The 24,215-nt window shown below is 37.0% G+C and overlaps 2 protein-coding genes across 4 annotated transcripts in view; both read right to left on the bottom strand.

Moving 5' to 3' along the window:
- Nucleotides 1–12,476, bottom strand: part of nhsl1b (NHS-like 1b) — a 93,063-nt gene extending 80,587 nt beyond the window's left edge. Inside the window, exon 1 of the mRNA XM_058755073.1 lies at nt 11,754–12,476. Coding sequence (XP_058611056.1) covers nt 11,754–12,075 — 322 coding nt within the window. The 5' untranslated portion in view covers nt 12,076–12,476. The remainder of the gene's footprint in view (nt 1–11,753) is intronic.
- A 1,449-nt stretch (nt 12,477–13,925) lies between these two features.
- On the bottom strand, nt 13,926–24,188 carry acbd3 (acyl-Coenzyme A binding domain containing 3). 3 transcript variants are annotated; one of them, XM_058755081.1, is made up of 8 exons: nt 23,823–24,188; nt 22,686–22,827; nt 22,224–22,364; nt 21,800–21,958; nt 20,739–20,913; nt 19,381–19,567; nt 18,855–19,121; nt 13,926–15,922 (listed from the first exon to the last, which is right to left on the bottom strand). In XM_058755081.1, the coding sequence occupies exons 1-8, from the start codon at nt 24,091–24,093 to the stop codon at nt 15,708–15,710; spliced, it is 1,557 nt and encodes a 518-aa protein (XP_058611064.1). In that variant the 5' UTR covers nt 24,094–24,188; the 3' UTR covers nt 13,926–15,707. The 3 variants fall into 3 exon arrangements, with proteins under 3 accessions (XP_058611064.1, XP_058611065.1, XP_058611063.1); XM_058755082.1 differs by having other exon boundaries at nt 18,855–19,118; XM_058755080.1 differs by having other exon boundaries at nt 18,855–19,139; nt 23,823–24,187.
- Nucleotides 24,189–24,215: the final 27 nt, after the last annotated feature.

The following is a 24,215-nucleotide window of genomic DNA, read 5'->3' as shown; positions in this document are numbered from 1 at the left end:
ATATGGGGGAGGAAAATGTATGCATTTATATCATTTCATATAGTTAATATCACACGAAGATCAAACGCCGTTTTTTTTTTTTTGCTTCAAAAATCATCATGATTACAAATGTGATAACAGTTCAATAAACAAGAAGTTAACATTAAGAGACTTACGTTTTAGACACCATATTGCCTGTTTTTGCTCTATTCACCAACAAAAATAACTCCAAACACAGCCACAGTGCTGTTTTGCGTCTCTGAGCAACATGACGGTGTTTTGTGCCTGAATGAATCAACCGTTTAAATGATTCGGTTCAGTCGCAATGACTCACTTCTTAACAGTGACTTGATGCCACCAAAAAAAAAAAACCTGGTGGTTTTAATTTCACATTTACAGTATTTAAAAAAAAAATAATAATTAATTTCAAATATCAGTATTCAACGTTTTATGTATCAAAACATTATTTATTCATTTGTAACTTCAGGTTAAAGCATTCCATGTCCCTCAGAGCTACATTAAACAGTGGGTAAATATATCCCACTTCAGATGCAGCTTCTGTTTCTTCTGCATTGCAAAGATATATTTTGTTGATACTGATTTCATTTGATTGGTAACAGCCCAAATGTCTTATTATACTAATTGACTGATTAAATTTAACTAATTAAAACTTTTTAAATTTAAGTTTGAAAATGATGAAAATTATATATATATATATATATATATATATATATATATATATATTACCCTGCATACACAGCAACACAACTAACACGTTCAAGGCCCAGAAAGGTAGTAAGGACATTGTTCAAATAGTCCATGTGACATCAGTGGTTCAACTGTAATTTTATGAAGCTACGAGAATCTTTTTGTGTGCAAATAATACAAAAATAATGACATTATTCAACAATTACCTCTCTTCTGTGTCAGTCTTTGATGCACATTCACAAGAGAAGTAATTGTCTTCTTGAGAAATATCTTAATTTGTGTTCTGAAGATGAACGGAGGTCTTATGGGTTTGGAACTACATGTGGGTGAATAATTAACGACAGAATTGTCATTTTTGGGTGAACTATCCCTTTAAAATAAGCATAGACTGCTGTGACTATTGCGTTGTTTCACAGTGGGACTCAAAGAGAGAGGTGAAATGAATCACTCTAACAAACACACACTCCACAAAAAGTCTACACTCCATGAAACTTCCTCCATTTGCTTTCAGACAACTGTTTAAGTGTCAACGGCATATTGTCACTTTTTAAAGGGATTAATTACACAACATTGTTTTTTTTCCCAAACCCACTTCTTTGGAACACAATAATTCATTTTGGCCAATCTTTTGGACATAATGAAAGTGAATGAAGCTTCGGAGTGACACACAAGCACCATAAAAGTGACTTATTCACTATTTTACAAGTCTTACAATAGTTTTGTGTGAAAAACAGAGTGAAATTTAATTTGTCACCCCTTTGGCTTGAGAGTACATGAGAGTTCCTGGGCAGAGTAGCTGTGAATGTTTTTAAAGAATCAATGAATCATTCTTTTGAGACAGATCTTTTTCATGAATTACTCATACTCATTTACTTCACAAAAACAATCTGATTTGTTCACAGATAACACTGATCTGGTCTTTGAGTTAAATTCACTGACTGGGTCACCAAGTTGGCCAAAAAAATGGTTTTGTTTATGTTCTGCAGAAGAAAGCCAGTCGTACAGATTTGGAAGGACATTAATCAGGTCTCATTAACCAGATCTTGTTAAATGTTACTGATGTGACTTCTCACATGGGAAAAGTCATTTAAAATATGAATTTGGACTGTTGTACTGCTCTCTGGTGAACTGGTCCCTTTGCGTAGTCGCAAAGCATTAATGTTGTAAGAGCATTTCACGGTGAATAAAACGTCCTGGGGTCTGTGTGGCATTTCCTTTGTACAGCCCGGTCACAGTGGGACGTGAGGCCCTGGTTTGACTACACGCCACACACACACACACACACACACACACACACACACACCTCAAACTATGTAATCCAAGTCATGTGAAGAGTGAAGGAGAAAATGAAGCCTAATAAGAGAGTTCAGAGAGGACACGAAGAAGGAGCGAGAGGGGGAGAAGGGTTTTAGAAGTGACAAGGAAAGAAGAGAGGGGTTGAAGGGAGAGATTGAGCGACAGATGGGGATGGAAAATCCATGTTTATTTTTACTGAGCGACGACAGCAGCCCACGAGCTATAACTCCAACACACAGACGTTCAGACACAATGGGCTTTATGTTTGGTGAGAGGAGCCCAGCTCACCTGCTGAAGAGCATCACTTACCCACGCAAAAGGTGACAGACAGACGGTGAAAGAGAGAGATAGGCTCTGCTTCAAACCTTAGTCAGCTTCCTACCTAGACTCCATCATCATTTTATATATAATAGGTACTACCAATGCAACGGCTGCAGCAAAAACATGCCAAAATACTAGGGCTGTGCAATTAATCGCATGCGATTGTCACATGCATCTCATCAGTAAAGCCTGTTCCGTAATTGGTATTAAATCGCTATCTCCTGCTTTCAGATGGAGCAGCATTTACTACACAGAACCGTAGTTCACTGACAAGCTAGGCAATATCACGTTCAAAATTGAATATGATTCATCTGCGATTTTGAACGCGATATTGCGTTCAAAGAATGAAAGAAATACTGCTGACAACTGTACTGTGTTAGATGAGTCTCTGCACTATATGTGTACTCTATGACTGAGTAATGTGTGTGTTTATGTGGTGCTGGGTGTACCATGCCATGCCCAACATCATTTCTCATGTGGCCACTTTGAGGTTCGTGTCCAAACAACATTCACAGAGGTGGAAACACTACAGAGCATTAAACCATCACAAACACCACCCATACCAGACCTAAGAACATCCACTCCTGAATGTACTCCCCCAGCTAACAGCCCGTGGGAGAGGCTCTCCAGTCTGGGAGGAACACTAATGATCAGTCCTTTCAAACGGGCTGTACCTCTGAGAAGAGCACCTTTGACCTCAAACAAAAGGTAGGGTGTTTTTATCCTAATCCAAAAACAGCCCAATAGGCCTCATTCTGACATGATTAAGACTGATGTGGAAAGCTTCTGTCACTGAAGCAGCAGAACTGAGTAGTAAATGAGTCTCCAAGAGGATCAAGATATGGAGTCTATTCCTAGGCATGAGCACATGGACAAGATAAATGCCACCTGAACTACAATGTCTGGGACACTTGCAATGAAACAATCGCGTATTTATACTGAGGCACAAAATGTGTCATAAATTGCTGCACATAAACAATATTCTTTTCTGTATGCTACACTGATTCATGCTTATCACTGCTTTTATTGCTTTACTTATCTATTATTTATTATTTACTGGAAGCTGGCTGCCATTGTCATCTTTATTTGTTATTATAGGCACAAGTTTCTGGATGAACTACATTTTGTTCTGTGTCTTACACTTGGACTGTAATGAGTAACTTGAAGCGGATTAACGTCCAGATATCTGAAAGGCTGACCATGACAGTGTCTGACCAGCAGAAAAAGTCACGGTTCCCACAGCTTTTGACCAGTAAATTCCCATGACCTTTCTAATCAGTTCTGATTACTAGACAAGGACTAAAAAGCACGTTAGAGAAACTGATAAAAAAGGAGCAATAAATAGAGCTGAGAAAAAAAAAACAGAAAAAAACCCTCTGATTTCTATGATTTTTCCCCACTACTTCAAGCATACCCAGGTTTTAAAAAAGTACACTTTCAAACGTACTTAAAGTGTTCATTTTCACACACTAATTTTGTACTTAATATACTAAAAATTATTTTTTTAGTACTTCTTAAGATAAACTTAAGATCAACTAAATGTACTCAACTGTGCTATTTTGGGACACCATGAATATGAATTAAAATGTGCTTTTAACAAACTATCACTGCATTTAAAAATATTTAGTCACCACCTGTAGTACACTTGAACCTGTCTTTCATACACTAGTACACAAGTGTACTACAAGTGTGATGACTAAATAATTTTTTTTAAATACAGAGATAGCATTTTAAAAGCGCATTTTATTTTATATTCATGGTGTCCCAAAATAGCACAGTTGAGTACACTTAAGACTTTATCTTAAGAAGTACTAAAGAATCATTTTTTTATTATATTAAGCACAAAATTACTGCGCGAAAAGTACATTATGGAAGTGTACTTTTTTTTTACCTGGGTACACTGTAAAAAATGCTGTAAGATGCTAAAATAGATATAAAGGGACATTTTTGGCAATTTTACAGTAAACACTGGAAGTAAAAATCAAACATTTATCTTATAATTTACAGAGAAAAAACATTTTATGGTCAATTTCACAGTATTTTTTAACAGTGTATAAATCACAATTCTTTATTATTTTAATATGTTCTATTTTGCACAAACATAATACAAACAAACTATTATTTTCAACCCTCATTCTGATCCTTTATCACAAACACTGGTTTTAGTGCAATTATCATGATTGATCAGTTATAATTCTACAGGTGACTATCATGAGATAATGCCATTGGAAAAGTACAGTTCTCACAGTTCATAATACAACCACAAAATTAGAGGTATGATTATGCAACTTTGCCTCAATATTTCCCCCAGGTTGTTTTTAAAATCTGATTTCCATTCCGTTAAGAAGATGTTTACACAAGTCAATATTCATCTTCTAGTCATATCTGCTTTTCTAAAATACGTCAAAGGGAGATTGAGCATAATACCTAAAGCCAGCACTTCCTAAAAGCCACGTTAACACTCTCTAAATGCCTCAACATTGAAGTTACATCATGAAATCACACTCTGTCCAACTATCCATTTATTCAATTGTCTATCATACAGATTATAATGAGAAAAATTGACTTGTCGCAGACCCAAAAGTAGGATCTTTCCATCTGTTTACTTTCCCTGGGCCCCCATATTCATGAATGTGTGGGCACACGCCGACATCTATGTGTGCGCAAGCACATGGGTTGTTTGATCTGCTGCATTATGCAGTGAGATAGCTCTGAAAACACAATGGCTATTGGATTAGGCCTGAGCACAAGGACAACACAGCTTTCATCGCTATCATCGCCATCATCATGAGCATGTTACGGGACACAGCGGCCCTCTGCCCTGCCCCAGGGCTCCTCTGATGGAAAAACAAACCTGAGCCTACAGACAGAGCTTGGGCACGTGGGCCGGTGAAAGCACAAAGCAAACACACGTCATCACAGATCCCATCTGCAGCGGCCACCGAGACAAACTAGAGAATCAAAGCTGTATGAACCATGTCACAAAAAAAAATGTATGAAAGTCACAAGCAAATGTAGCTTTGAGATGAAAAGCACATGGCTTCTTCATGCATTTGGAATTCCATAGTGCCCGTAAATCCCCGTAACCAAGGATTTAACATAGTCAAAAGTCCACAAACAGCTGAAGGTCCTCATAGCACGGTAATGCCAGCAGTAATCCAGCTGGCTTTAGAATGGGAAATAAACTCCATAAACATGGCATACAATACATCATCGGCCTAATAAAGGCTTCTAAAGAGGATAAAAGGTCAGTCAAGGCCAGATGAGATGGATCAGGGCACACTCGGACAGGAGAGGCTGGTGAGATCTGAAAGCGCAAGATCAAGAGGAACATCAAGGACTCAAAAACAAAACACTGAATGAATGCACACATCTGGACCAGCCAATATATGAAAGGCAGGAACTTCAAGAGAGCTTCCAACCGCAGAACGATAGTATGAATAAAGGGCGTTGAAAATCAGAGACAGAAAACCAATTGTACAATGGATTTAGAGTTTCAGTCGGACTCGTACACAAGAATGCCAACCAATGACATTTCTGAGATGGATGACATAACTTAGAAAAACACATACTTATCATTTAGATATCATTTGTTGCGTTGCTGTGTGTCACTAAGAGTTCAAGCAGACAAGACCATCGACTAGCCTCTAAACCAGGGGGTCATTGTCCACATGGCAGAACATCAAAGATTAAAGACTGACAGTCTGTCAGTCCATCAAAACCTGTTACATAACCACATCTTTCATCCGTCTTACTCAACTTATTCTGTCCTTTGTGCAGCTTCACTCCTGCATGTGTGTGTGATTGTGAAAAAAATCTTCCTTCCGTCTTTAATCCATCTTACTAAACCTCCAGATGTCCAGAAGGCTGAACGTGACTGCATCTAACTGAGAGAAAACATGTAGTATTCTCACAGACACCAAAACACTACAGTACACACCTTAATACTTCACAACAAAACAACTTCAGGTAGGATCATGCAACTTTGGCTCAATAATTCCCCTCAGGTCGATCTCAAACTCTAATTGGCATATGGTTAAAACACCCACCCACACACACACACGCACACACACACACACACACACACACACGCACGCACACACACACACACACACACACACACACACACACACACACACACACACACACACACAAAACAATTCACATTGCCCTCCAACAGTTTTCTTCTTTCAAACTTCATCTGAGATCAACTGAACCTAGTGTCACCACTTTCATAATTACCAATCTCAATGTTTTTTTTTTCTCAAAAAATCATAGTATGTAATTCTGTTAGTGACATTACAGTGACTGCAAAATATATCAAATAAAAACAGATAAGCCGCTGTATATAGTTACATTCTGAAGTCTTTAATGTTGTCCAACAGTCAATATAAAAATATTTACGTCCAGTAAATATTTTAAATTCACCCCCTATTGGTATGTGCAACAAAAAGGTCATTTTGGACCCAGCATGTGACACTTTGGACCCAGGTTCTAGCACAAACTACCTCAGCATCTTATTGTCAGGCTATTTTACCCTTTTGAAATTCTGGGTACTCATTTGAACTCAGTGCTCTGGCTGCACCATACATACCCTGCCCTCTGGACATGCTTTACTAGCTGTGCCTGAACAGAGATACATTTTTGGAGTGCTGGTGGGGATGAACTAATAAAGCAATGTTGCAGGGTTTGCTCTGTGGCTGTTTGCACACATTGGCTTTGCGCGCTAATATGCTGTATTAGCCAGGCATCATTATCATCATCATCAAAAAAAAACAAACAAAAAAAAAACCTGTAGATGTTTCATCAGTGTTGTAAATACTATTACGACACTAATGCCCTATAAGGCCACTCATACACATGTGAGAGGGCCTCATGCTGGGAAAAATGTCCCATTTACAAGCAGAAAGAGTCAATCATACTTTCACATGTCCAGGCCTGACATTATCTGACTTTAATCCTCATGGCTTTTGCAAGCTTAAAATCCCAGCACTTATACGGGTAGATTTCCTGTTTCAAAGGGATGAGCAAAGAAAGAAATGCAACTAAAACATTTTAAATGGACATCAGGCTTTGCAGGTTTAAGTTCACTGGCTGACTACTGTACTGTACTCTTTCTGGACTATTTCCTAAATCTCAAGCAAAAAAAAAAAAGAATTGATATTGACAATTCTGTAATATCAGTTTCATTATTTTCATGTTATTATGACCATCTACACTATCTACATATACTATAAATAAATAATTTTAAAATAAAACAACAAAAACTAAAATCAATCATTTTAAGTGATATCATGCACAGTATGAAAAAAATGGATTTTAATTTTGAGTTTGCTAAAGATTACATTCTACAGTTATTACATTATTATAAAGATTCACTTGAAGTGAGCATTAGATGATGGAAAAAATTAATCAAAAATTAAAAAGAGGAAATGGGGAGCACAATTAAAAATCTAATACTGACAGCTAATAATAATAATATTATATGACTCAATTTCCAATATGATACTCTCAAAGCCAGTTTCTGACATGGGATAAAGAAAAAAGTAATTGCAGCTTTTCTTTTTGTCTCACAATTCATACCTTTTTCTTACGATTCAGAGGGAAAAAGTCATAATTGTGAAATATAAACTCAGAATTCTGACTTTATTTCTCATAATTCTAAATTGACATATTTCAATTCTGAGTTTATGTCTCGCAATTATTATATTTTTTTCTAAATTCTGAGTGTACACCTTGTATTTTTTTGTTGTTGCCAAAAATAAAAGGTAACTGCGATTTTCATCTCACAATTCTAACTTATTTCCTCTAAATCACAGGTTTATATCTCACAGTTCAGACTTTTTAATCTCAAAATTGTGTTTTAAACAATTGCCAGTTAACATCTATCAATTCTGAAAGAAAAGAGAGAATTTTGAGATACAAATTCAGAATTGTGGGGGAAAAAATTATTAATTGTGAGATTAAAAAGTCGCAATTTAATGGGAATCAGTTCATTTGGTGATTGGCTGACCAGGCTTTTGGGAATAGTTTGGCCCAACAGCTGATGTACATTTGAGGCTGTATAAGTGAGTCTCAATGAATGTAGGCTGTAGGCACACTGAGTTCATGTGTGTGTGTAACCAGCCACTGCTGCATACATCAGGGGCTGAGGTCTGGTGGTCAGGGAATGAAAGAATAGTTTTGCTGTTTTCCCATGCCGAGTGCTCCGGAGGTCAAAGGTGACGATTTTCCCTGGGTCTGGCTTTGGATTTGGGTTGGACTTGGACCCAGAAATCCCTTCTGAGTCCATGCATACAAAACACACCAAACAAAGAGAGCAAATGCAAGAAAGAGAAGTAGAAAAAAGGTACTCCTGATCACGAGAAAAACAAGGAATTATGACCCCTAAGCTGTGATTATTTTTATCACTTAACTAACAAAAATGCTCACAGAACATGCACTTTAGCTGTTTATATAAATGCGCAAACACACTGACATTGAAACCAGACAACAACGATAACAACCACAGCTAAATGAGTCCTAATTAGACCTCTGAGGTTTGTAGTGTAAACATAGACAATTAGAGAACACAGCAATCGCCTGATCTCTAAACATACTGGTGTGATCATTTACTTACTGATAAACTAAGATAGCGAACTAGAGCACTATTGTTTGTGTGATCAGCTCCACCCCTTCAGACCATCATATGCAAAACAAAGTCAAGCAGCGGACCTAGAAAAAGACTGAGTGGAGCAGACATACGCATGCTAAAAATATCCAAAGAAGACTGACAGAAATTCCACAGCTCAGAAGGAGATTGTGTGTGTTTGTATGTGCTTGGAAACTGACAGTGTTACAGTAATAAAACAATGTATTAGTACTCTAACAGAACTGCATCTTCCATAAAAGGCTGTAAATCACGTTGTGAGCCAGACTATTATTGAACTGACTTCAAGTGGTTAAGACAATTTGGGCTGGTAACCAGTAGCTTGTAGGTTAAGCTTGTGACTGTTCATTTAAAGACTGTATTGTATTTTGCTTTATATAAAAGGGGCAATTAAAATGCTAATTGTATGCATACTCATTAACCTATAAAACGGTTTCTAACGCAGTCTGGAAAAATGAAGGAACTTAGGATCGCCAGTTTGATTCATCATCAGGTGTTAACAGTAGTTGACCTTGACCTAACACCTTCAAGTTAAGCTATAAGCAAACACATACTTTGACCTCTGACCTTTAACAAAAAAAGTCTTCATTTATAATGACATGTTTTACTTAAGGATTACAAAGCTGGTCCAGTCCTATATCAGCTTTAGCCTAAAGTATATGAAAACAATAGCACATTTCTGATTAACTTGAAGTCACAATCCAGCCCAACATGACAGTCCCTGGGCATGGTTAAGCACTGACAAACAGTAGTAATGAGTCAAAGTCTAACTCCTTCCCGTCTGAAACTATTAGCAGGATAAACAAGACATTAAGACACAAAGAACAAGAAATGAATCAATTCAGGTTAACCAAATCTGGCATTATAAACTAACTGAGGTGCAGAGAACACAAACAAGCCTTTATGCTATTAACTCATCCTCTTTCTCTTCCTTATATCAGGGATGTACTTAAAAGATCATATAACTCAGTATTTTTTAAAGACTAAGACCTTATATTTTTACTTACAAAAAAATGCAACCTGAATATAGGTGTGGTGACAAATTCTCACACACAACCTGATACTCATTTGGAAACATCTGTCTGAAATTTGCAAGAAATATGACACAGAATTCATATTAAAACAAATTTACTCAATATTTTCAATTCTTATTTAACACAAAGTGACAATGTCACTATGTGACTGCTATCAATTCCAACCCGCATGAGCATTTGTAATTACAGTACTAGTTTGTGACTTTATATAAATTTGTACCATCTGATATGCGCAAAAACATACTGTAGGTAAAATGCCACCATGAAGGTCCACCCCTAAATCTAACTCTAATGGAGTGTAAGCTTATCATTAAAAAATGTTAAAATGAGATTGTATGCATTCACACGAATTCTCAAACAGTTCCCCAAATTGTGAAATGTTTAAGATTGGCATGAGACTGTCTTAAATCACACATCCTGTGTATTGTTACATGGTATTGTCTTAAGGGCAGGACATCCAAAGAAGAGCTCTCCCCATGGGAACCTTTATTCACCTTCACTGGTGACTCGTGTTATTTGCAACACTTGCTGTACCACTGAACACAACCCTCTTCTATTAGACAGTGGATGGTAACATACCAGTTTACACTATAAATATATATACAATATTAATTAAATACATGTACTTACTATTGAGCTTAGGATTACTTGCATGCAATTATGCATAATTAATTGTTATTATAATAGTACGTACATGTAACATGTGTAACAAGGACACCTTAAAATAAAGTGCTAAGTGCTACCACATAACTTATATAAAACCTATTGTATGACAGCAAAAAAGTAGAAAAAAATGGCCTGTTTGCTCATGTATACTGCACTTTTCCATGAATATATACTATCATTCAAAAGTTTGGGCTTGGGAAAATGTATGTTTCTGAAGAAAAATGTTATGCTCGGCAATATTGTGAAAAGTAAAATATATATTTTTTTATATTTAAAGCTGAATTTTCAGCATCAATACTCTTGTCTTCAGTGTTAGCTACATGATCCTTCAGAAAACATTCTAATGTGCTGACTTGGTGCTCAAGACATTTCTTAAACGTTAAAAACAGTTGTTCTGCTTATTATTTAGATTTTTTTCTGGATACTTTGCTGAATAGAAATTTCATGAGAACATCAAATATTTTGTAACATTGTTATTAATGTCCTTACTATCACTTTTGATCAATTAACATTCAATTTAAGCATATTTCTTGAAAAAAAACTTTTAAGATACATATAAACCTTAGAAGTGCATATATCTGTATGCATCCTAATGAAGGTATCCTGGAGGGGGTTTCTGCTGTAGGGGTGTCGGTGGGCGCAGATGGTACGTTAAAGCAGATCTATCACGTCTGACAGATCTTCGACCCTTAAGGAAAACTGCATTCTCTTCACCTCAAATCATTACACCAACATAACGCCATGTGCTTGTCCCATAACATTCACACCCGCCTTTTGTCTCGCGGACCCAATCCATAGTTCATTCTGAGTGCAGCCTTTCAAACTTACATTTAGCTTTCAATGGCTGCTATTACATATATGTCTTCTTCAGACTCAGTAATCGCGTAACAGCTTCTAACTTTCATCAATAAGTCATTAACAAGTATACTTTGTGTCAGAGCTCAACAAATCCTGAAATATTGACATACTGTATATGATATGAATCAAGTTTTATGTTCATTATTAACTGATGAGCTGCTATATGTTTGTTATCGACTTGTTCATAAAAGTATTAAACACTAAAGTAGGCAACAAATACGAGATTGAGACTTTAAACTTACGTATTTTAACGGTTTTGTGATCAAATTTGCACACGTTGAGCTGTAATCTCTCCAAACGCACTTGAATAGTTGATGTCCTTTGCGTGACCAACACAGCCTGAGTCTCAATTCCCAGGAATATGTCACTGGCATGCCGCGATAGATCGGACAGTTGATGTAGGATGCTGGTGAGCGTATGACAACAAACTTCTTCCAAAGAAGAGAACAAAACAGGTTTGCGCACTCGGCGACCGTCCGGCGTCGTGAAGCTCTTCTCGGAGCCTCCGCTCCCTCTCAACCTGTTCACCAGCTCAGGCTCAACGGTTCTCTTGGGGAATGGCATTTTAAATCGCGTTTAAATTTGAGATGAGCATCGGGTTGAGGGGATTTAAAATCCAAACGATGTATCCCAGAAGTTGCCGTGAGAAGAAGGTCTGCTTACAAAAGGTCCCGCCATAATTTTTTGAAAGATGCAGAAGCAGTTTGGGACGTTGCCGCTGGTGTTCGGGAGCATCGGGGAACATGAGTTTGAAAGCAGAGAGTCGAACCGAAAACGTGAAGAGAAAGTATATGGGAAAACACGGAGAGGCTTCCCAACCACCTGTAGGAACTGGAGCTGGAACTGGATTGGCGAATCCACAGCGCTGTGAGGGAGATGTTACCTGCCCTTAGCGCCTGCTGCATGGAAAACCCGGGACGGTTCTCACGGACTTCGAGGGTCTTGATTTCATTTTCAGGTATCTACAGGGCATTTTAATAATACTGAGTAACGTTTCTTTTTATTAGTATTTATATTTTAAATACCATAGTTATTTTATTGTTTATTCAATGTCAGAAAAAATGTTGAAAAATTAATTTCAAGCATTTTCAAAAGAAAAAAAAAATTAATTAAATAAAACGTAAAAGAAAAGATTTTCTGTGTGTTTAAAGACAATAATCATATGTTCGGCATGACTTATAAGTTAAAAATACGTTTTAATAAATCAAAGTGCTAAAATAAACGGTAAATATCAAGATATAAACAGACAGTTTATATCCTTTAACATTTACAGCACTTCAGAACTACAGTTCAATAGTACAGTAGCTTAAGTATGAAGTAGTTTATTTACAGTAGTAAATTCGTTCTTAAAACTTTTGGAATAAAAAAAAAATATTATTAAATATTATTTTAATCTACTGATGTAGATCCTGTCGAAATAAAAATTACATAATAAAATAAAACAAACAGTCAATGTATAACCAGTCTATTTTGCTTGTGAAAGGAACAAAAGCTGATGTTTAGAAATGCCCATGTTTCATATCTACACTATAGCTCCATCTTGCGGCTGCAGGTGTAGTATGCTCTTAAAAACAAGCCCAGAGTGCCAGGAAGGATCAGATATGTTTTTTTTTTGTGTGTGTGTGTTCTGCTGAAGTGTTAAGGAAGTGGACTATTGTTTGTTGTGGCAATGGAACCAGCTGAGGCTGCATTTCTGGATGGGAGTGATAGTACTCATTTTCCTGTTAACATTGAGCCTGCTGAAACTTCCTTTTGCATAGGGAAATCATGACCTGTGGCTGACAGGACTACAGTGACGAGTCACAAACTGCTCCAGGATACCATTATAATAGCCTTTGTTTGTAAATGCAGATTCATTAATGAACATAACGAAATGTACTGACTGGATTTTTCTTTAATGATGCTGACTTTTATTTGGGTGAAATGTATTGCTTCTTTAATGTATGCATTTATTTAACAAAATGTAGTTTTCTTTCCTGTCAATATGGGCCAACAGCATAAAACATTTAAAATAATGTGTCAAATAGTTATAAAAATGCAGCACCATCTATTGAATCATCAGGCCAAAAATAAGTTAATTAAAATTTGTGTAATGGATGATTAAAAAAATGAATAAATAAAATACATGTTATCTATATAAAACAGTGCGAGGTTAGGTGCTTTTAAAGTTTGTGCATGAAAATAAATGTTTACATAATTAAGTGAAAGGGCACATTTGTGTTAAAATATTTTAGTAACAGGAGTTTCAATGGAAATTTTGCTATTAAAAAAAAAAAAGAAAAAAAAGTTGCACATAGTAGAATGAACATGTTTTACCACATTTCTCAGGAATTAGTGAACGGGTATTGTAACACATTGTCTGAGTATGTAAAACATGCACAAGACTGGAAGGGTATCAGAAAAGAATCAGGAGGTACATACAGAGGAACGCAAGTTTAATCAAATATACAGGACACTCATCCTCGAATGCATACAGATCAGATCACACTAGCGAAACCAATACAAAAACACTTCTTCATGCCTTTATGGTCAGAAAAATTACTGGAGTTTCCACTTTAAATATGAAGACAATTTTCAGATCAGTTACCCTATTGCTTGTTGTCTTTTCCCCAAAAGCTGTACGTTTAGTATCATGCCAAACGTTACACTTTCACTACACAGAGGCCTGAAGTCAGCATTACAAAAAGTGAAAAAGAAAAATACATGGAAGGAATAAACACAGGAACTTTTGTAACCAATCAACTGTACATGTGACATTAATGTAGTCTTTGGACAGCTTTATCACGACAGTCTCTATGAACACTGAATCATCACAGCTCTTAACACTCCAACACACTGCTTTATTCATCATGTGAACACAGTGTAACAGCATCTGCATCTGTATATATGGACGATGTTTGATCACAGTTGGATAGCAGTGACCTGCATTACACAGGCGTCTTTGACATACAATCATGAACGCGACACATTTTACTCAACGACACAGCCAGTGACGAATCCAGAGTGACTAGAGCAGATATTTTTGAAGAAAAGAAGTCTGCAAATCCTTAGGAACTTCACTGTAATAATCTTCAATGCACTGTCAGTCCAATAAATAACAGAAAAAGTTAATCAGCAACTCAGATGCAGCTTTTGATAGTTAGTCTCAATCAGCTATACAAACACTTCATTAATAATATAATGACAATGAGAGATGCTTGTTATTTCTGCCATAGAGAACCAAGTATAAGAGTGACGAGTAGAAATTTAAATCAATATACATTAAGTTTGAAGTTCTTACATGGCTGTTTGTAACTACATGCATAAAGCAACCAAGAAATGACCGAACTGAAAGGCAAGCCTATTTCAAACTACTAGCTGTGCCACATTAAAAGTCAATACTGATAAATCTCGCATTGATGACATATGCAAAACAAACCGAAGATACAAAAAACGAACACAGACAATAAATCTGGGGCTCTGTGGAAGCAGAGAAGCGAATGATGGAGAGATGGGATAAATGTTATAGGACTTACAGACACAAACATGACCCTACTCTACCACAGAGATTAATAAATATTAAATGTTTTAGACACAATCCATCTGATTTATAAAATGTTGCAAAATCTTCTCACGTAAAGGCCTCCAGATCCACCTTTGCATTGTTAGAAAAGTCCTTTCCATTCGTTTTATCTCACACTCACCGATGCTTCAGTTCTGTGTGCTGATAGGAGGAAAACATGAGTACAGATGCACTCCATTGGCTGATTTACTCAGTGTTGACCTAAATAAGGAAGTACTCCAGGAGAAAGGCGTGTTAGTGTTTGCTCCGTTGTTTATTATCTAAACATGTCGTTTGTAGGCCGTTTTAATGAGGACACACTAATTTATCCTGCACCTCTTTGGATGACATTAGAAGATGGAGGCTGAAGTTAGAATATCAAGCACAAAATCATAGAGTACATCTTTTAGAGTGCAAAACAGAGGTGCCAAGCACATGGCCCATTCCTCCTGGACTCAAACAGCATGACAGACACACTCATACAGTTTGCATACACATCGAAACACACACACACACACACACTCATGTTAAATCTCTTTGTCCCTTCCCCGGTAGTGGACATCCCATAAATTTCTTTATTTTTGATCTCTCTCTCTTTCCATCTATCTCTTAACATACACGCACATATTCCTGTCCCACAGTCTTGACTCCAGGCTTATCTGGTGTAATATACTCTGTAGTAGACTGTTTTAGACCTCCAGAGCGAGTAGGAGTTGTCAAACTTGAGCAAGTATATACCACGGCCAGGATACTGGTGACTCCCAGCGTACACCTCTTCATGACAGTCCCGCCGGTACACCGGCACTATCTCATCCACCTGCGGTTTCCCAGCCTCTTTCTTGGCTTTCTCCTCTTCAGGCTGGCCTTCACCTGAGAGAAAAAGAACAGGACTTAAATCTACAAAATATATTTACAGAAAACGTAACAGAAACTTAATTCAAACAATCTAACTATCTAAACATTAAATCAACTGAATTTTTTTTTAATCAAAAGTAGCCTTTTGATTTCCACAATTTAAAAATTCATTGGGTCTCATTCATGAAACATGAGCAGAACGAATTTGTGTGCGAATCGTTCATAAAGCCGTTCTGACGTCAACTTTCAAATTCATGAAAATGTCGCTCGCCACTGTCACTATTTACCCAGCTGTAAATAGAGGACGGGGGGGGACAAATAGCGACCAACCGTCCTACTTGTACAACTGCCTACAACAATGGAGAAGTCAATATTACTAGTTCCTTTAGCAAAATTCATAAAAATGAGACACTAGTAATACGTTGCCACCGTGGATATTCCAAATCATAGCAACTAAAGCGTCTCAGCTGGAAAAACGCTGTGCCACTGTGTTTTCAAGCACCACCAGCTGGTCGTTTTAAGAAGAGCGCCTGACATTTTTTCAGTTGGCTAAAAACTCTTTGGTGGACACACGTTATTGAATATTTATTGTTAGGCATATGGCTTATTAGTCTTTTTTGCATTTATGCAATATACTGGAGTCAAACCTGAGAAAGTAGACCAGAATATTCCACTGCGTTCTTGGACACGCAATTTGCGTAGCTGTAATTCATAGTCGGGGATTATGTTAATTGTGAAAGATTGTGCACGAGCGCCCTATTTACGAATGATTGGAATTCATTAACATACATATGTTTAACTATCAAATCGGACGTTTACAAAGCGTTTGTGAATCCGGAGGAGAGTTTTCGGGAAGGTCTGTTTTACGTGCAAATTACCCAGAATTTACTCATATTTACGCAAGTTTCATGAATGAGGCCCATTGATATTAAAATAAGCTGGAAATTATTTTCTTTTTATGGCCAATATCCAATAAATGGCTGATATTAAAATTCTAAACTATTTTGTCAAAATATGTAAAAAATTACAATTTACAGCACAAATGAAATTCCTAAGTTATTTTACATTTGAATTCCCTGATGTCTTCGAATCTTCAGGTCAAATAGCTGACTCGGATTACATAATTATAATAAGCCAAATATATATTATATTTATTAAGGATGCACGATATGAAAAATTTTAACCGATACCGATAACCGATAAATTCACATTTTTATATTATAATTTTCATATAATCTGCACCCAGGAGAATACAAAATCTAAGATGCACTGATGAAACTGATATTTTAGTAGCTCTGACCTAACTATAATAGCAAACATCAGTCCTGACTCTTCAAATGTTTTTATTTTTTATGTAAGGCACCACAATACTTAGTAACAGAAATGGTTTAACAGAACTATGACAGAACTATGGTTTATCTGCAATTAACAACTCATTAACAACAATTTTATATTCAAATATTTCACGCATAAAGAAATGCGTCTACTCAACCTTTTTAGTGAGGATGAGGATGAGGAAGTTATATAGGGACTTTAAGCAACAGCTGCGAATGGAACGGCTACGTTGACCGGAAGTAAGATGTTACACCGCCGTAGCCGAGAACATAAAAATCATTAAGCAACCCAAACAAGACGGCGCAACGCGGCATTCAGTCATTTATTTAAATACAAATGATGGATTATGAGGAGGATGTTTAGGCAATAATTACATTGTTCTCTTCGCATATCTTTAGTCTCAGTGCTACCTGACGTGCTGTTGCTAACAGCAGACATATCTTTGTACAAACGAAAAAAAATCGTTAAAATTAGCTTAAATTTAAAACAATCAACACAGATTAAATGAAAGACTAATAGTAGAATCGTATACTGATGGAATTAAATGGTATATACCATAAAACGCAACATTTAACTACATAAACTGTCACGTTGTAACGACTACGGCAAAGCAGATGTTCTCCGCTAGTAGACGGTTACAGTAGAATGCCACAAAGTAGCAGCTGAAGTCGCGAATGCGCAATATGACGTTGGAATGCCGTTGCAGTTCCAGCAGTGGAGGCTGCTTAAAGTCCCTAATTATTATTTTCTTTTAATACAGCATCACCGCAATGATGACCTTTCAAGTGAGATATAAGATTTGTTGGTGTTAAAACCTTTTTTCCTCCTCTCGGAATCCTTGCTCAACATGCGTTGCAAATAGCAATGGTATTGTCCACCTCTGCCACCGGAAAAAACTTCCAGACCGGCGAAGACATGTTCACAAATGATGACGTAATGAACGCAACACAAGCTGAGAGTCACTGTAGTTTAAAGCTGCAGTCACTTGTACTCGTAAAGTGGATGACTCTCAGATAAATCAGACTGATTGATTGATTTACCAGCAAGCGTACTTTATCGGATCTAGTTTTCACTATAGATTTCATTTATTTATGATGTCATTTTCAACCACATCGGTCGATAATTTATCGGTCCGATAAATATTGTGCATCCCTAATATTTATACACAACTGCACTATAATATATATATATTTTTTTTTTTTCATTTTTCAGTACATTAATTATTTTACTATACAACAGTAAAACTACAATACTTATGGCTTAATTTCACTTGCAAGAGTTAAACCCTTGAGCTTTTCCTTTGTCAGAAAACTGTTTTTAAAATTCTGTTTAATACCAATAAATCACTATTTTCATTTTATGACTGATACTAAAATTCTATACAAATTGTCTAAATAAAAAATAAAACACTAAAAAAAATAAAATTGTTTTAAATATTACAAGTGCAACATTATAATATACAATATGTAAATGAGATTTGAGATTTAAATGTGAGCATTACATGGGTAAAGTAAGTACCGGTAATCGAAATGGAAAAAAAACCCAGAAGAAATTAAATATCCAATATTAGTCAATAATATTGTACCAAAGAATCAACGCATTCGTTCCTCACCTTCTTCATCCTCGTCTTCGTCACTAGACTCGCTGACATGCACGCTGACCGATGCGTTAGTAGAGTCAGTCCATTCAAAGAAGACTCCAAAGCCAATGTCGTAATAGTCAGTGGCAAACTCCCAGAAGAGATAGGAGCCCTCCTCGTGGGTGGGAACCCGGACGGTCACCACTTCCCCCCGGCCCACCGTGATCACAGAGTCCACATCCTGACGGATCTTCTCTTTAAAGTCTTTTATCTGTGGCCTGGTCCACATGGAGGGGGCTGCTATTACAGGGGGAGAGTCTGAGAACCAGGAATATGGTATATATTAGAGAATGTGTCTTTTTAAATTAACAAACTCGGTTTCACTTGATTTGATTTCAATTCACAACCTTTATATTCAGATCTCGATTTAATTTAATTTGATAGATTAATATGGATATATATCAGGTACAGTAGGCTTTTTTTCAATGGGATTCTGAGAGAAAATTTTGTCTGTTTGATTTTAAGTTGACATTAACAGCAGTTAAATACGCAAACTCACCTGTGGGTCCATTCTCAGTGACCTCGTCTGCAGGCTCCAAGTCCGGCTCTCGTTCTAAGCTGTCAGTAGTGGACTCTGCCTGGCCGTTCAGTGAGGGAGCCTCCTCTCCAGCAGAAGGCGCTGACACCTCACTGGCCTCTAATGTAGACAGCACTATAGCATCCTCCTGCTGTTTCTGCAGGGCAGCCTAGAGAGAACAGTGAAAACATTGGCATCACAACTGTAACAAAAAAAAAAAAGAAAACATACAGTCCAGAATTATGCTAAATTACATTACAGAAATTGGAAAAACCAGCCTCCTTTTAAATTATCAATTAAAACACCACTTGTCAAGCTTAGAAGCTCAGATGGAAATCTACAAGCTGGACCAAGATGTGAATTAAATGAACACAGCAGCACTCAGGGAAATGTACACAGAAAAAAAATTCATTGCATCAGTGAGTCAAAGTCCATTACATGACAATAAAACCTGTTTAGCTTTCAGTGACAGGTGTGTAAAACACATTCAATAATCTACTTGGTTACTGCACACCTGCAAACCAAATCCAACCAATGCAGTTTTGTTCTTTATACCGGTCATTATTAACTGGTGGGTTGCATACAGGTCTGTTCTGAATCTGAATAATAATAAAATGTGACAATTACATAATGGTGCATAGCAATATGAACAGGCTTATCAACTATGAAAATAGAGAAGAAACACTTTCCATATTAAATGAAGCTGAGCACATATACACTACCATTCAAAAGACTGAGGTCACGAAGAAATGTTTTTGAAGAAAGTCTCTTATGTTTACCAAAGCTGCATTTATTTGATCAAAAATACAGTAAAAACAGTAATACTGTGAAATATCTTTTTATCATTTTTTTTGTTCTACATTTTAATATATTTTAAAATGCAATTTATTCCTGTGATGGCAATGCTGAATTTTCAGCAGCCATAACTCCATTCTTCAATGTCACATGATCCTTCATTATAATATTTGATAATTTGCAGCTCAAGATACATTTCTTATTAATATCAACGTTGAAAAAAAGTGCTGCTAAATATCTTGTCAGAAACAGTGCTTTTTCAGGATTCTTTGACTATTAGAAGGACCAAAAGAACAATATTAATTTGAAATTGAAATATTTTGTTTAAAAAAAAAAAAAAAAAAAAATTTTTTTAAGTTTTTACTGTCACTTTAATTCATCCTTGCCTAATAAATGTATTTATTTCTTCTAAAAAAATTGCAACGGCTCTAAACTTTTACTTTTGAACAGTATTGTAGTTTTTCAAAAAGCAGTCATGCACCACAAAAGCATTGCAGACATGGGTGGTATGGGCAGTGCTGGGAGAATGAATCGAGGGCTCACACCTGCTGCTGAGCGAGTTGCACCTGATACAGCTGCTGCATGTACTGCTGATAGTGCTGCTCCTGCAGCTGTCGAATGAGGATGAGCTGCTGCTCGGGACTGTCGGGGTACTGCTGCGCTGCATACTGCTGGAACTGCACCGCTGTCTGCGCATTCAATGCAGCCATGATCTGCTGTCTAACACACCAGAGAGAGTGAGAAGAAATTCATTATATGCACAAACAAGCACGTAGCTCAACTCATTACAGTTGCATAGTGTACCAGTACTAAAGTACAAACAAAAAGCTTTTTCACCCTTTTAAATGAGACATTCATTTTAAATAATGTGTATGACACCTGAAATAACCACCCATTATTTCAGGTGGTTGAAAAATTATTCTAGGTGGAGCTAAAGACTTTCACATTTTTACGTGTCATGAGTTTGCAAATTCATTTTAAATGACTGAAAGTGCTGACAGTCCTAGTTTAATTTCATCAGTCATTCAAGGTTGTTTATTTTTTGCCTAAGGTATAAATTTAGTATCAAAGAGACTGGCATTGTGCAGAAGCCAAAATGTTGGTATCGGCCCAACCCTGGGCTCTACTACAAAAGGCAGGAATACACTACATAACTCTTAAAATCTGAACAGATATTAAAACACTAGCCAACTTATGCTTGTTGATTTTGTATATGGTTACAGAGAAAAACTGGGCATCATACACTAAACAACTGAGAATCACACACTACCAGGTCGTTCAGAAAAAAATGAAAATATTACCCAACCTATGAGGATAAACCTTGAAATATTATTATGCAATGTTTATTATTACAGAAGTACCATATACAAAATATGAAAAGGTCTGATTTTTATTTTTTTTTAATTTTATAAATGACTTGGACTTAAGGATATTGTATAAAATAAACTAAATCCACCGACTGGACAGAATCATAGTCTGATGCTGAAAAAAAAAAAAATCTGGACAAAAGTAATGCGACATATTCCAGCCTTGAGTCTTTCAACAGACATTTTCAAACAATCCTGTTTTACTTCAGATCTGGAATAATTCAACAGGTGTCACTCACTTCTGTTGCTCTACACGGAATCGTTCCTCCTCAACTTGTCTTCTCTCCTCCTCTTCTCTCCTCAGCCTCTCCTCTTCCTCACGTCTGCGTCTCTCCTCCTCCTGCCGCAGTCGCTCACGCTCCTCTTCCTCTCTACGCCGCTGTTCCTCTTCCTCCCTCCTTCTCAGGAAAAACAAGACACCATACACAACATAAGAGATATCTGTGAGTTTACAGAGAGTGTTCAGGTTTTTATTTATGAAGACCAATTCTTTATTTTATGCTGGCATGGAGAATCTCTCTGAAAGTCTATATCTAAAGAGATCCAATGGATAATGGGTAAAATAGTAAATAAACCTAATTTAAATGTGCATGATACTAACGAAGTGAGAAGATAAAATCGATAAAGAAGGAAAAATCAATCATGTTTATCTGCAAGTCTGACCTTTTTCTCTCTTGCTCCTCCTTTTCAATCTTGTGTGACGCGACGAAAGGTGCAAATAAATTGCAACATTTGTTCAACAGCTTTACAAACTCCAGCATGGCCTCATCCTTCTCCAAGTTGCCCAAAGATGCCCATTCCTTTCTGAAAAGGTAACAATTGTTATTGCAGATACCATTTGCATATCCACAACAAAATCCCTAAACATCACAGACTAAAAAAAAAAAGAAAATTCATATTTAAAAAAAACTTGTAGACTACAGTATCTTTATAGCATCTATAGGATAGGTATGAATAGCATTTAAACACTGTATTTACACACACACATTAAAATATATATGAGCTCAAGAACAACACTTTACTAGCGCTAAAAGATAAAAAAATATATATATATATATAAAAGTTGCTTGTGAGACTCTAACAGCAGGGAAGCACAGCAAGGTCAAAGATCAAATCAGTGCTTACCTGCGGTCATTTCCCAGCACATCAAAGAAGCCCACCTCAGGGGAAGCATCTGGGTTGTAAGGCCCCAGCAACACTTGCTTATGGAGGGCTACCAGACGGAGTTTATCCTCATAGGTCGGATGGAAGGCTTTCCCATCTTTCTCTGAGGATTAAAAATTGCAACAGGCTCTCATTAAATTAGAAAAAGGATTTCGAAACATTTTTGTCAGCCAAACCACTCTAGACGCTAAATATTTACTTGACGTAAACCCTGAATCAATATTTCAACTATTCAACAACACCTTCACATGTTCACGGTTCTCTGATTGGTTAACGGTCAAATGAGATGCATCTTTTTTAGCAAATATTTCATTTTGATTGTTTTTGTTCTACAATTATTTTAGTTCAAAATTAATATAATTAATTAATTATTAGTTTTACAGCAACTCACAAAGCCAAGTCCCAGTTCAGAATGCCATCTAATGCAAATTTGCCAGTGTCACTAATGTCAACATCGTGAAAATCTGATCATGATTTTTCAGTAAATTGTGTAGAAGAGTTTTTTTGTGCACATATGTTTTGAACATCATGAAATAGACACAGGCCACATTAATGCTCTGCTGGTATCTGAAACATTGTGATTGGTACATTAGTTGTGCATTACTTAGAGAGCTGCAGCACTTAACAGACTATAGAGCTGATGGACACACAAACACTGTTTAAGAGGGTGTTGACTTGCGGAAAGGACTAAATATTTTATTGAGCAAAATCTACAGTGCTGGTTTTGCTGTCAAAGAGACATACGGAGTACACCACTAGTCTATTTTGAATATTTATGCAATCTTTCATATAGAGACACTTTGACTTAAAGTCATCAGTCAGGCACATGACACACAGTGGTGCTGTCACCGGTTGGAGCAGTTCCTCTAGAGGTTCTTAACCCTGAACACTGCCACTGAAGTGAACTACAAGACCTGTATAAGCAGAACTTCTCACCAAACACTGATAAGTGAAAAAGACAGGACTCTAATAAAGAAAGCAGCGACCTCGCTAAATCGAAACAACACAGAGAGATCAATATGTAACATAGAGACGACAATGCTAATGCATGTTTGAGTTCAGTCAATGTCTGTACGCGTGTATAGTGACATAAAATACCTTTAAAGAATCTGAGCGCCAGCGAGTAGAGCTCGACTAAAGAAAAGCCCCATTTCCTCTCGATCGTAGCGCTGTTGGCAGGGTCGCCCTCCTCCCCATCGCCGCTCAGCTCAGGGTTCCCAGCGCTCTGCTCCGCCGTCTGGCCGGCGGGCGTCTCGGCCTGCTCCTGTTCGCCCTCAGAATCCGGGCTCAAAGTCAAACCGTCGATAGAAACTTCGAGCCGGCTTGAATTTGCACTGTTGAGGTCGCCGCTCTGAACCTCTGTCGCCATCGTGCAGAATGTCAGCTGAAGCAGCCACGTACCTACTTCCGTCCTGCTCCGCCGGAACTTCCGGCAGCATGACGTAGAAATGCTCGACTACAAGAGCTTCTAAACCTTGAAATATTAAATCT

Source organism: Onychostoma macrolepis, chromosome 20 (genome assembly GCF_012432095.1).
Source record: "Onychostoma macrolepis isolate SWU-2019 chromosome 20, ASM1243209v1, whole genome shotgun sequence".
Classification (NCBI taxonomy): Eukaryota; Metazoa; Chordata; class Actinopteri; order Cypriniformes; family Cyprinidae; genus Onychostoma; species Onychostoma macrolepis.
Note: the sequence above shows the minus strand (reverse complement) of the source record. Positions and strands in the feature narration are given on the sequence as shown.